General features: G+C 34.7%; 1 protein-coding gene across 3 annotated transcripts; it reads left to right on the forward strand.

Annotated features, from left to right (window-relative positions):
- Positions 1-2,392: 2,392 nt before the first annotated feature.
- On the forward strand, positions 2,393-13,120 carry LOC111410256 (pyridine nucleotide-disulfide oxidoreductase domain-containing protein 2-like). 3 transcript variants are annotated; one of them, XM_023040523.1, is made up of 16 exons: positions 2,393-2,728; positions 2,832-2,993; positions 3,778-3,957; positions 4,139-4,196; positions 5,026-5,076; positions 7,741-7,823; positions 8,079-8,166; positions 9,895-9,936; positions 10,019-10,093; positions 10,247-10,315; positions 10,562-10,677; positions 11,349-11,461; positions 11,911-11,990; positions 12,167-12,287; positions 12,411-12,477; positions 12,579-13,120. In XM_023040523.1, the coding sequence occupies exons 1-16, from the start codon at positions 2,466-2,468 to the stop codon at positions 12,709-12,711; spliced, it is 1,701 nt and encodes a 566-aa protein (XP_022896291.1). In that variant the 5' UTR covers positions 2,393-2,465; the 3' UTR covers positions 12,712-13,120. The 3 variants fall into 3 exon arrangements, with proteins under 3 accessions (XP_022896291.1, XP_022896300.1, XP_022896308.1); XM_023040540.1 differs by having other exon boundaries at positions 2,460-2,728; positions 2,814-2,993; XM_023040532.1 differs by lacking the exon at positions 9,895-9,936.
- Positions 13,121-13,646: the final 526 nt, after the last annotated feature.

The raw sequence follows: 13,646 nt of genomic DNA on the forward strand, positions 1-13,646 counted from the left end.
ACTTATAAGTAACTTTTCATATTTTATAAGTGAAATTTTGTCTTATTAGTGGTATTTTTATTTTATAAATATTTTTTTTACATGAAAGTGACTTTTATATTATAAGTTATATTTATTTATACGCCAGTATTTTAATTATGTTAATAAATGTTTTTTTAATTAATGTATTTTTATTCAGTAATTAGTTTTTAACAAAATATTGATTAGAAATAATTGTTTTATAATGGATAAAATTAGAAGAGAATACGAGAGAACGGCCAAAATTCAATAATTTCGTAGGTTGAGAGAAGCTATTAAAATTACACCATCGATTTTGGGTAGTTTTTAAATTATCAAAAATCGGTGCTCAAAGATATTAACAAGTACATTTTTTTTTCTAGTGCAACTCAAAATTGGTGAAGAAAAACTGGAAAACTACTTAATTTTAAAAATATATAATGGAAACTACAAATTTTAAAGAATGGACAATGATGTTTTTAGATTATCCATTACCTCAGTGTTGATTTTCTTGCCCACATCCAAATGCACGTCACAAGCTCCCATACCGCGAATGCGACTATCATTGACATTTTACATTGTGAAAATTGCAGTTGAGGTATCAAACCTTTCGTTTATTAACAGATTTGATCTAAACATTTCGTTTATACTGTCCATGATACCAAACCTTACCAAAATTCGCACTAGAAGTTCAAATGGATGGAAACCGTTAGTAAATCCGTTAATTGACCTAGGCTCAACATTTTGACCAAATTTTAAAGGATAAATTCTTCTTCTTCCCTACGAAGCCCACCCCACCCCCACTCTGCCGAAGTCAAACCAACGTCCACCCACCCCAATCGCACCAACCACTACCGTCCACCACTCCCAAATCAGTCTTCAACACCTAAGAATCCACGCTGCCGTCAGATTTCTTCGGCTTCTGACCATCATGTTCATTCTTCAAGCCTAATTTCGAGAATAACTTAGAACATTTGTTCAAGCACGAGGAGGCCGAACAATTTGGATGAAGAGAGAGAGAGAGCCCAAATTTCAGTTAAGAGTCGAGGTATAGGTTGATGTCGCTTCTACCAGCAGTCGAGGTAAGAAAGATTAAAGACAGCCCTTCAAGCTGCCATTGTTCGAAGAAAGGAGGTAAAAGGTAAAATAGAGGGGCTAAGAAAGCAGCTACCCTTGGGAAAGAAAATTGAACTACAATGAGCTGCCAATCACTATAAATATAAATTGGCAAAGCCAGAAAATGGGGTTACATTGAAAAATAATTTACAAAAAAACAAGTCCAATCACTACAAATATATGTAGCAGGAGAGCATTATTGCTCTTATTTATCAGCTTGAGGAGGTTACACTACACGTCGGTGTTGGATTTTGTTGTGGACGGTTGAGATGGCAGACGAAAGGGTGAGTGACGGTGGTGGTTCCATTTGTAGCTTTTTTTTTTATTATTATTTTGGGCCGGGGAGGGGGGGTGGAACGAGGGTATTTTGTTTTTAGGTTTTTTTAATAGAAAATATAATGTTACATTTTTACCCTTTAAAATGTGGTCAAAATGTTGACTCTATGTCAACTAACAGTTTCCATCCATTTGAACTATATGTGTGAATTTTTAAAAGATTTGATATTGTGGATAGTACAAATAAAAGGTTTGGATCAAGTCTGCTAAAAAGGTTTGTTATCTCTTCTGCAATTTTCCCTTTCACATTTGTATTTCCTTCGACCAATAGGACATTACGTTTCCATCAATTTTATTGGCTAGTCACTCCAAAAATTGTTTGCTTGCTATAAATTTGGAAACCAGATTTAAAAATAATAAATAAAACGAATATAAAAATTAAAATATTGCGTTTTAAATCCATGATATTGCAAATGTACCAATAAAAAATTCTAATTATCAGATTTGCTGCGAAATGAGAGACATCTTCAAAAATCATATGTATAAAATCTCGGTCTTTTTCAATAATCACTCATTTGAGAGCAAAACAATATTCTGAAAAAAAAAAAATATATATATATATATATGAATATGAAAATTATGTTATCTAATACTAAATTCAAGCTCTAATTTCAAGCAACCATGTTATGCTATCTTGTTCAACCAAGATGTAAGATGAAGAAGACTAGACTTCGACTGAAGAGTGTGTTTTGTGGATGGATATTTTTGTGATTTGCAAGCTCGATTTCTCGGGCAAAAGTAGACTTTTCACATGTAATTTCTTGTTTGGCAGTGATTAAAATCAGATTTTTAGCAAATTTTGATAAATGTTGATGAAAAGTGTGTGATTGAAAAGTTGTGAAGTCCATAAATTGCATGGTTAAAATTAATTATTAAATTTGATTTTGGATTAATATTTGTCCAAATAACTTCCCCAAAACTGTTCCTTTTTTCATTTTTACATTTTTTTCATTCTTGGAAAATTGCTCACAACTCTAATTAAACTTCACTCACTAGTTGGTCTTCAATGCAGAATAATGTGGCGACAACAAACAAGGAATCTCTGCAGCGTCCCTAGTGGACGCTCATTAACGGCGAAGAAATGGGACGCGCTGGTGATCGGGGGAGGCCACAACGGCCTCACAGCCGCCGCCTACCTCGCCAGATCAGGCTTGTCCGTCGCAGTCCTCGAGCGCCGCCACGTCATCGGCGGCGCTGCTGTCACTGAAGAACTCGTCCCCGGCTACAAGTTTTCCCGATGTAGCTACCTCCAGAGCCTCCTTCGCCCTGCACTTATCAAGTCTCTTCTGTTCCGTATTCTGAATTACGCACATACACACATAATTGACGAATTTGTTGTTAAGTTTACCTTTTTTATTGATTAGGTGTTTTTTATGACAAAGGGAATTGGAGTTGAAGAGGCATGGATTGAAGATGTTGAAGAGGAGTCCATCGTCATTCACTCCCTGTCTAGATGGACGCTACCTTCTGCTTGGTCCTGATAAGGAGCTTAATTATTCGGAGATATCGAAGTTCTCGAAACGCGATGCTGAGGCTTATCCTAGGTCAGAAATCGCGTCTTCATTTATTATTCTATGAAATGGTAAACCAAAAAATGGAAAGACTTGTTCTTGAGTAATCTAATGGTGGTCAAGTCATTACATTTAGCACAACCTATAAAATTAGATGGAGGAAAAACTTATTGGGAGATAGGAAACAGAAATGGGTTGGATAAATGTTGAAATTGTTGACAATATCTTTAATCAATTAAAAAATGCAACGGTGTGACCAGTGAAATAAGCTCTCTGAAAATAGTTTTAGGAAAACAATAGGTTTTAGGGCATGTTTGATACAAAGTATTAGACTGGAGTGCAGAGTATAATGGTCAATATTTTAGCTTATTTTTCTTATTTAATTATGTCAAGCCATCTTGCAAAACAACCCATTAATATGGGATCCTTGGATTTGGGTAGTAGTCGAGTTGAATAGTGATATGACTCATTCTGTTTCTGAATACCTTTTTTAAGCTCGAATTCTTCCATGAAGCAATGGAAAGTGGTTGTGGAAAGTAGCACACATAGGTCATAATCCTATTAAATTTATTTTGGTTTTATCATATATTCACCGCTAGGTTTTGAAATGTGCATATGATTTTTACATCCTCAAATGGCTTATGATGTTGGAGCATAAATAATATGGTTGAACTGGTGATGTGAACAAAATGGAAAAATTTATGATTCAAGTTTTTTCGCATTTTTTTTTCCTGGTACAAAATAATTCGATGAAATACAATTGGCATATCTATTTCTCTCCCTTATTATTGTTTCTGCTCTTGGTTCTCATATATAGGTACGAGAATCAGTTAGAGAACTTCTGTAAATTCATGGATCCACTTTTGGATTCGTCTCCACCTGAAACTTTGCAAGGAATCTCATCTTTTAATGGTCGGATGAAGAGTAAATTACAGAAGTCTGTTTTTTGGGCTCATTGTCTGCGACGAGCACTTGTCTTGGGGCAAAAGGAGATGGTGTAAGAGTTCATTTTCTCTTCTAAGTTGGATTTATCTTAGTTGCATTTTGTTAGGTGGTCTCTTATTTTGCTAATTATGAGAGACAATATCCCTGTGTAGGTATTTGTTTTAGCTTAAGTAGAGACTGACTTATACCAACTAATCCCCAAGTTCTTGGCTCACGTTCATTGAACTTCTCAGGGATTTCATGGACCTATTACTGTCCCCTGCCTCAATGGTTTTAAATAACTGGTTTGAGGTAATAACATGATTGTTGTCCCACTAAATTTAATTATACATTGCAGCGATAGTGTATGTGTCTATGGAAGTATGTGTTTCTGTATTTCTGAATGACCATGATCTTTATCCTTTATTCTATTCTTTAAACTTGAAAATAATTCTTGTACCACAAACTTCGCCTGTTGGTTTTTTTGCTATTTTTTCTTTTGTTGGCTCTTCTTTTTCTCCCTCTATTTGTATTTCTCTCACATCCATGCCAGACTATTTTTTCCTCGACTGTCATGTCAAAGCTCCAAAGGTTTCTCAATGGAAGCTATTCTGCAACAAGTCTTTTTGGCAAACATCAAATCTCTTATTTATCTTTTACACATAATATTTGCTGTTAACCTGGAAAAAGGTTTGGGAAGGAAATGGAAACTGATTCATGACCTGACCTTTGCATGGATTTCTAGATAGGTTTATTGCAGTAATAATAGAATGAGTTTAAACTGCTTATGTCAGCTAACTCACAATGTGGCTGGGTTGCAGATGCTTTTAGGAAGTGTTCCTGGCCAATCATCTCTTCCTCCTATTTTCCCAGCAGAACTAGAATATATCCAACGTTCATTTAAAAAAAATATCTTTAGTAATTAATATTTAAGTAATGCATCAAAAACAGATTGATTTGGACCTGTTGGGATTTTCCTATTAAATTGTATTGTTTTTAAATGTTTTAGAGAGCTTTGCGCCATGTATTATTTGCATCGTTGTCATCATCGTTATTATTTAAAATATTACACTTCATAACTTTATTTCTTTAAATCCCACTTACTGAAAAGTTTTCTATTTCTTCACTTCATAATTGACAGAATGATGTCTTGAAGGCAACACTTGCAACGGATGCTGTAATAGGAACCACGGTGAGAACTGTATTTCCTTATCATATTGATCTCTGATGTTAACACATGCAGGATTGTTGTTACTGAAAGATATCATTTTACCTAGGACAACATGGGATTCTGTTTTTGTAATTTCATTTGCAATGGTAACGCCGTGTTGTATAATTGAATGACAACCCATCCAGGCTGAAGTTTTCATTGTTCTATAAACGAAAGACTGCAATTATTTCCCTATTTCAGTAATAATTCTTGCTTGTATTTGATGTAATTGCTAAGATATATCACGTGTCTTATAATTCTTAGCAGCCTTCAGTTCTTACATTAACTTTTCCCTGAGAGTGAACAGGATCTATTTTGGTGAGAAAAATTCAAGGTTTCTTTCCAAATTTTATGCTTCAGCAGAAATGCCAAAGAAATTTTAGACATTTGAGAGGGTCGTGGTTTCTATCAAAATTTACAGAGCAAAAAAAATATGAGGGGCTATCAAGAAGCAACACCAACCCTTAGGAGTATCTATAACATCAAACTAGTGGGAATGTCTAGTCATCTTTGACTTGTGTTGGCACAGTTATCATAAGTCCTTCATAATTACACAACTATCATCATTTTTTTTTTCATTCTGTATTTAGCAACATTTTGTATTGATGTATGGCTCTTGGAGCCTTTGTCTAGTATCCATAGGTGATGGCGGGTGCAATTGAAAGATATAGAAGATAAAAATCAAAATTTCATTTTGTGCATATATACTAGGGATAATTGCAATTGATACCCCAAAACTTTCAAAAAGTTGCAGACTTCTTCTAACCTTTCATTTGTTGTAAACGTCACCCCAAACCTTTCAAAACATTGAGGATGAATCCCCAATGGATGAATTTCATCTATATTTCTGTTAGTTGACCAAAAAAATGGACTTTGATCATATTTTAATCAATTATAAAATGACAAAATGGTAACTTTATATTTTTCACATTAAAAACCTTAAATAAAAAACAACACAAAAGGAAGAAGAAGATAAAATGAAAAGGTTAAAATATTTTCTTCTCCCTCACCCCCAACCCAACACCTCAACCCAAAACTAGAAATCTACCTTTATCACCACCTGGCCCAAAATTGACCGCTACCCGCACAATCACTACCATCACCACTCTCTAAACTCCCAATCTCATTTGCCCTTCCCCAGTTCTCCACCACCTCCAAATCAAACTCCCCCACCTCAAAATCCTCCATCATCACCCCGTTCTCATCCACCAACCCAACCCTCTGCACCGCCAGTGAGTATGTTGAAAAGACACACAATTAGAAGGAAGCGAAATTGATGAAGTAGAATTTTTCGTAACTCCATTATTAACTGAATTTTGATGAGAGGAAAAGAAAATAAGTTGCTAAGAAGAGCCATCAGAAAAACGCTTGCCCAAGTAGAAGAAAACTACTAAAAAGAGTAAGAAACCATATATTTTGGCTAATGTGGCTGACTTGCACAGAATTGATCCTCCTACATTACTCATTGTGTATATTAAAAATACTCAAAATTTTCAAAACTCTTGTATTGTTGCAAATTTGAAGTTTACAGTGTTTGAATTTATTCATGTATGGCTCAAGGTGACTCAAATGCTGTTATTGCAGTTTTCCATGAATGAGGGAAGGAAAATTGTGGTGGCCAATCCCTATGAACGGGTTTCTGGGCCAGGCGGTGGCGATAGTAGATTTCTAGTTTTAGATTGAGGGGTTGGGATGGGGGTGAGGGAGAATAAGATTTTTTTTATTTTTTTTACTTTTCATTTTATTTTCTTCTTCCTTTTGTGTTGTTTTTTATTTAAAGTTTTTAATGTAAAAAAATATAAAGTTACCATTTTGTCATATTATAATTGATCAAAATGTGGTCAAAGTCCAATTTTTTTGGTCAACTAATAGAAATATGGATGAAATCCATCCATTGGGGCTTCATCCACAACGTTTTGAAAGGTTTAGGGTGACGGCTACAATAAATGAAAGGTTAAGGACAAGTCTACAACTTTTTGAAAGGTTTGGGTTTCAGCTGCAATTATCCCTATATACTATTAACCCCTTTCATTTTGTTTTGCTTTTACTTGCTTTGAGATCACCAAATTAAAGGGCTCAGATTTGGCAAAGTATTGGAGCCTGAATGGCTGAACCAAAATGCTCAAGTCTATGTGGCAAGATAGTGGCTACTAAAATTTCTATAAACAATTCATGTATATTGCACATAACAGATGTGGTATAGGGGTTGCATGAGTTCTTTCAGTATCTTTTGCTTATTAGGAAATGCAACAGATAGGTTATGAGTCAGCAGAGTGAACCAGACTTGGAGAACTTTTACGTTACACATTGATATTATGTTAAATTTTTAATTTAGAAGGGGAATAGGAATTGTCTTTTCAAGTCGGTCTGCATATTGAGGATTCTTCGGAACACTACTGTCATAGATGGATTTTGTAGATCCTTCCTCATATTCTGTTACTAGTCACGTGGCTTGCACTAATGTTCTTCCTCATCTTGTCACATATTTTATTGGTCACTAAGGCATACATTGATGGTCATCATGTATATTATTTTTATGCATTTTTTAGGATCAATTACGAAAATAGTGTTGTATCCGTATTATGAAGTTTCATTGATTTTGATCTATTATGTATTAATGAGATTTGTCCCTTTTCTTTATCTTAGGGTAGTCCCAATACACCTGGGAGTGGATATGTTTTACTGCATCACGTGATGGGAGAAACTGATGGGGAGCGTGGAATTTGGTCGTAAGTATCTGCTTGAAGATGATCCAAGGGAATACAAAGAATGCTAGTATTATCGTTCATTGTTAAATTGCTAATTAAGTTTGGATCTTGTATGAAGTACATTTATTATTTTATGTATTTAATAATTAGACATTTCTTATAAAATTAGATTTACATTGACCTGCCTACTTTTAAAATTCACTATTCTATTCTCAGCATCACCAGCATGACCTATCATGTTATTTACTCTCACTTCTTAAAAGATATAATTTTTAGGTATGTTCAAGGTGGGATGGGCTCTGTTTCTCTGGCCATTAGCAGAGCAGCTAAAGAAGCTGGTGCTACCATAGTGACAGAAGCCGAAGTAAGTATGTGCAATCTATCATGTTAGTTTGCTCATCTCCTTAAATATATTGAAAAACAAATGCACAGAGTAAGTTATTTTATTTAAAGTGCACATATTCTTGTGTATAAATTAGATATTTTGAACTTAACATTCAGACAAAGTTAGTGTAAATGATCTTTGATGCCAGCTTATCGTTGGGCTTGTTATTTATTTAATTGTTTTTGTCTATGGAGGAAAAGGGAGAAAGGACATGTAAACCGGAATATTATAATGTGGCCGAAGAGCATGGACAACACATAGTTGAGCCTATTAGTTGCAAACTGTTTGCAGCATCTTTTTTTCATGTCCAGATTCTGGCATTCTACAAACATATTAGAGTCAGTTCTTAAAAGGATGAGGGAGCTTGATACAGCAGATTCAGGTGTCCAATCTTCTCAATGTTTTTCTTGCAGCACCATGTGCCTAGTGACTACGCCTAGATCGTCCAGGTGAAGGCCACAATATATTCTAGACTCTAGAGAAAAAACTACTTAATCTTGTTTCCACTTAGGTCCGAAATGTTCAAACCTTGTTAACTTGAAGCCTATACTTCAACTACTATGCAGTAACCAAGGAACCATAATTGACAGGAGACAGCATTTTAGGGCCTTACAATCACTCTTGATTAAGGTCCTGATTTTTCTTAGGCATCAATTTACTCCAGTTAACTTTTTTTTAGTTGATCATTAAGGGACTTGATTATTTTCTGATGACTCCATTGTCAAAATCCTTTGTAAGCCCCTGTGATTTTATAGTTGGGATTAAGGTACATATCCTGCTTTTTAACTTTTTTTAGTTGATTATTAAGGGACTTGAATTTTCCCCTCTTCTGATGACTCCCATGTCAAAAATCCCTTTTAAATCCATGACATGAATATTGTTTGAGCTGTTGATGCTCATTTACCTAATTTGGATAAGAAAGCAATCTTGTCTACTGGCTTATATTTGCTCTTAGGCTATATTTCTTCCTTTCTCTTGAATATTGATAGGATCATGTGCTGTTTTTCTTATTATTTCCTTATTTGACCACCTTTCTATGATATATAGATTTGTAACGGTTTATTAAAACTAAATATCCATGATCTACAGTCTCTCTTTAATAATGGCAAATATGAACCAATATGATCTGATAACTAAAGAATATCATAGAGGTTGATTTTACTCACAATCCAAGGCCGTAGCTGTTGGTATCACTAGTTACCTTAAAATTTTTGTGCCATGTCTCTACCCTTGATTGTCACATGTATAAGAAAATGGAGCCTCAAAAGCAGTGGGAGGAGCCAAGTCTCAAACCGTGCACATGTTGCTAAATGAGCTGGCAACTCATAGCAGTGCTTAGACATTACTTCAGTACTTCTTAATCCTTTCAAAATGGCAGAAACATACCTGTTTTTTGTGATACTTTTTCTATCAAAGAATCCTACGACATTTGATTCCCCGTGATCCACTTTGGATAAAAAAACAGAGCGTTTGTTTGCAGAGGTTGTTGTAGTTTTCATTGTTGTTGGTAAATTGAAAAAGAGAGAATATGCTATGTTGAATTGGTTCTAATTTACCTTCAACATTGATCCAAAATTTAGTTAAATAGGCTCAGTTATTGACCTTCAAACTCTTTGCATGTTTGTTATTTTTGGATCATCAAGTTGCTTATTTTGATATACTAAGAATTGTTCTTTAAAAGTAAAACTATGCTATTATGTTGTTTAGGTCTCAGAATTGATGATAGAGGACCCGGGCAGAGTGTGTGGGGTAAATTTCTGAGCTACATCTTTCATTGATGTAGTCAAGCCTGCACAAATTTATATTTTTGTATTTTGATTGGGTTATTCAGGTTTTGTTGGCTGATGGTACACAAGTGCGCTCTTCAGTTGTGCTGTCAAATGCGACTCCATACAGAACATTTATGGTAACTCTATTCTCCTTTCAATATGTTGAGCTGAGGAAGTGGGAAATGTATTTTTACCATAAAGAACAGGAAAATGCATGTTAGCTATGACCATGCATTGTTGAATGTTGTAGGTAATACTAATTATAATCATGTATTATGATGTACTGCCAGGAATTTGTACCAAAGAATGTGCTTCCGGATGATTTTCTTCATGCTATCAAGAACTCTGATTACAGCTCTGTAAGTGCCGTTGCCTATGAATTAATATATTCTCCATTTTCAAAAGAAAATTTGGCAGCTGCTGTCTTATGTTGTTGACATGCATACTGTTGTCTGAGATTGTTAATAAGGATGTATTAGCTTACTTTTCAAAGCTTTATAGCAAAAACTTTTTCGCTGTATCCTTTATCTTCCTCGTGATTTTTTATTTTCATGTTTTCAACAAATTGAACTGAAATTCAAGAGGTCCTTGTAAAACTGGAACAGGCAACTACAAAAATCAACTTGGCTGTCAACAAATTACCTCAATTTCATTGCTGCAAGTTGGGCAATCCTGATGCTGGTCCTCAGCATATGGGGACCATTCACATTGGTTCTGAGACGTATGTCATCATTTTATTTGTCATCTCATGACCATTTCAGATTTACTTACTGTTCAATTCATCATAACTTACATCTTGAAATGTTTTCAACCAATAGAAGGGCACTGGAACATCAACTTGATAATCCTTAAACATATTTTTAAATGTCCATAAATATTTACACTGGTCGTGGAAAAAGATTGGTTTGAGATTTGTTTAATTTTTTGTTTTACATTATGGTCAGTACTTCAAGGGAAGGAATAGACATCTTCTGTTCACAATGCTTAAAACTTAAAATCTTCTCATGCTTTAGTTTCTAATTGCCAATTGGTCGATGAATGGAAGAAAAATAATTAAGGTCCTAAGATTTACTATTTTGTCACATTATATTAGTTGGTCTGCTGCAAAACCACGATGAACACCAGAGTGATAAACTTCAAATAAGTGATCCTAGAGCATTTGTTCATGTTTCTTCTTCTCATATTTTTACAGGTTATGAGATAATACATTATCAAAATAATTCCTAACTCCATTGTTTGTTGTGATAGTAAACGAAAGGCTCCGAATGTTACATAGTTGCACTGGCCTTTGTTACAAAAATTTGAACACGAGTACAGCCATTGTCCATTGATTTTTGTATCTTTGGTTGATGAATAAATTTATGACTACTAAATTATTTATAACTCAATCAGTATGGAGGAGATTGCCTCTGGCTGTCAGGATGCTGTAAATGGCATACCATCCCGACGACCTATAATTGAGATGACAATTCCTTCTGTGCTCGACAAGACTATTTCTCCACCTGGTATGCAAAATTTTTTTTTTTTTTTCTCCCCCTATTGTGGGAAAATTAGAGCTTTGTTTATGTGGTTATATCTTAATTTTATCTATTCTTTTCTAAGTATATGTTGAATACAGAGGAAATGTGAGCACAAGTGACTTGAGTTGTAACTCGAAACTTGAAATTTTATATTGCTAGGCTTTCTTGTTTGATGGATCCTTTTTGTCAGGATCATTCTTTTAGCTGCCCAGCTTCTTGCCCTTGTTACTTGTGAAAGAAAATTAAAATGAGTGGGGACTTGCTGGGCCTGTGACCCAATGATTTTATGTTTAACTGAGTTTAAGAAGGAACTTGGACTTAATTATGATAGTTCAGATTTGTTTGTTGCCAAGCCTTAAACAAATTTTATGGGCATTATCATTAGTTAACTCTTCTGACTCCCTTCATTGATGGATTAACTGAGTTCTTTACAGGGAAGCATGTAATCAATTTATTTGTTCAGTACACACCTTATAAACCCTCTGACGGCAGCTGGGAAGATTCTGCTTATAGAGTGAGTTATATTTTCGGTAGTTGATGTTCAAATATATTCATACTATGGTCATATTACGTTTTCCAGCTACGTTGTCTGTTTTATTTAATGTAGCATGCTTTCTTATTATTGAATCGTCTAATGTCTCGCTTTTTCCACTACAAATAATTTCTTATGATAGTAAATCTTTGCTGCAGAAATCATTTGCCGAAAGATGCTTCACCTTAATTGAGGAACATGCCCCTGGCTTTATCTCATCAATTATTGATTATGACATGTTGACTCCTCCGGACCTTGAAAGAGAAATTGGTTTGACAGGTAAACTTAGATGAAAATTACAAACTTTACAATGATAGTATAACTAAAATTTTGTCCATACATTTGGCTGCTGCATACCTTCTTAAGAATATCATAGCTCATACATTTCTTTTAATTTCTCAGGAGGAAACATTTTTCATGGTGCCATGGGATTAGATTCACTCTTTCTTATGCGACCAGTGAAAGGATGGTAATTCTGATGCTCGAGTGTTATTTGTCATTTATTCTTGCTTGAATATTTGCTTTTATCAGACTGTAAGACAGTAATTTTATTTTTAATCTTGGATGCAGGTCAAATTATAGGACTCCAGTACGAGGTTTGTATCTGTGCGGGAGCGGGGCCCATGCAGGTGGAGGGGTAATGGGTGCTCCCGGATGTAATGCAGCTCACGTGGTCATTCAAGATATAAAGAACTCACAGTAACTGATGCTTGTATTACCTTTAGGAGATTGACTTCTCCAGTTGCAGAAGCTCGTTGTAGGTGATAACCTCGAGTGTTATCAAATGGCATTCTTCGTCTGAATTTCAATATCGTGGGTTGGCCTTGAAGATTTCATCAGGGATATCTAGTCTGGATTTGTACTCAAAATTGATAGGAGTAACTTCTTATTTCAACCTCTTAGGACAGGCTAATGAATCAGCCACACTTGGGATAAATCTTAAGGTCTTTTAGTTAATATTTTGGACCATGTAATGCTGAACTTGCAGTTAGAGCTCTGCTGTGGAGCAATGGAGAGCTTAGACGATACCTGAATTTTCGGCTTTCCCTTTTTGTATTTAAACAATCTTTTGTATATTTTCCGACTCTTAATCTGCATCTCTCTGTCTACAACTCCTGCCTGAACTATTTTTATAGCCTTTTTGTATCCACACATACAAATAAAGCCTAATTCCTAGCTCAAACAATGACATAAAAGATTAAGGCCGCTTGATAAGGGTGTGAGTTTCAACGGGAGAGTTTACAATAGCCATGTCAAACCAACCATTCACCATACAAGACTATGGAATTGTGAAAATGGCCTCTTACGCTAAAAGACAAAAATACTCTTAAAATGTTAATAAATTATAAAATCATGTGTATGTTAAAAAGGCAACAATATTCTTTCTGTTACGAATAGAGAGAAAAAGAGGAGGAAATGAAAGTCAATAATTTTTTGTGTTTTAGTAAGAACAGTATAAGAATTGGGAATACAATGGTAATAATTTCTAGAATTACAAGGGTACAATTGTAATTCATTAATAAACTTATCATTTAAAACACTCCCCTTAAATGACATATTATAAAATATCTGTCTCGTTAAGGCATTGTTTGATAAAAATTCAATGGAACAAAAAAGTCAAATGAAAGAAAAAGAGAA

This window comes from Olea europaea, chromosome 2 (assembly GCF_002742605.1).
Source record: "Olea europaea var. sylvestris chromosome 2, O_europaea_v1, whole genome shotgun sequence".
NCBI classification, from domain to species: Eukaryota; Viridiplantae; Streptophyta; class Magnoliopsida; order Lamiales; family Oleaceae; genus Olea; species Olea europaea.

Coding starts and splice junctions, on each gene's coding strand:
- LOC111410256 (XM_023040523.1), top strand. CDS start 2,466: ATGTGGCGACAACAAACAAGGAATCTCTGCAGCGTCCCTAGTGGACGC. Junction 7,824..8,078: donor GGGGAGCGTGGAATTTGGTC/GTAAGTATCTGC, acceptor TATAATTTTTAG/GTATGTTCAAGGTGGGATGG. Junction 11,462..11,910: donor CAAGACTATTTCTCCACCTG/GTATGCAAAATT, acceptor AGTTCTTTACAG/GGAAGCATGTAATCAATTTA.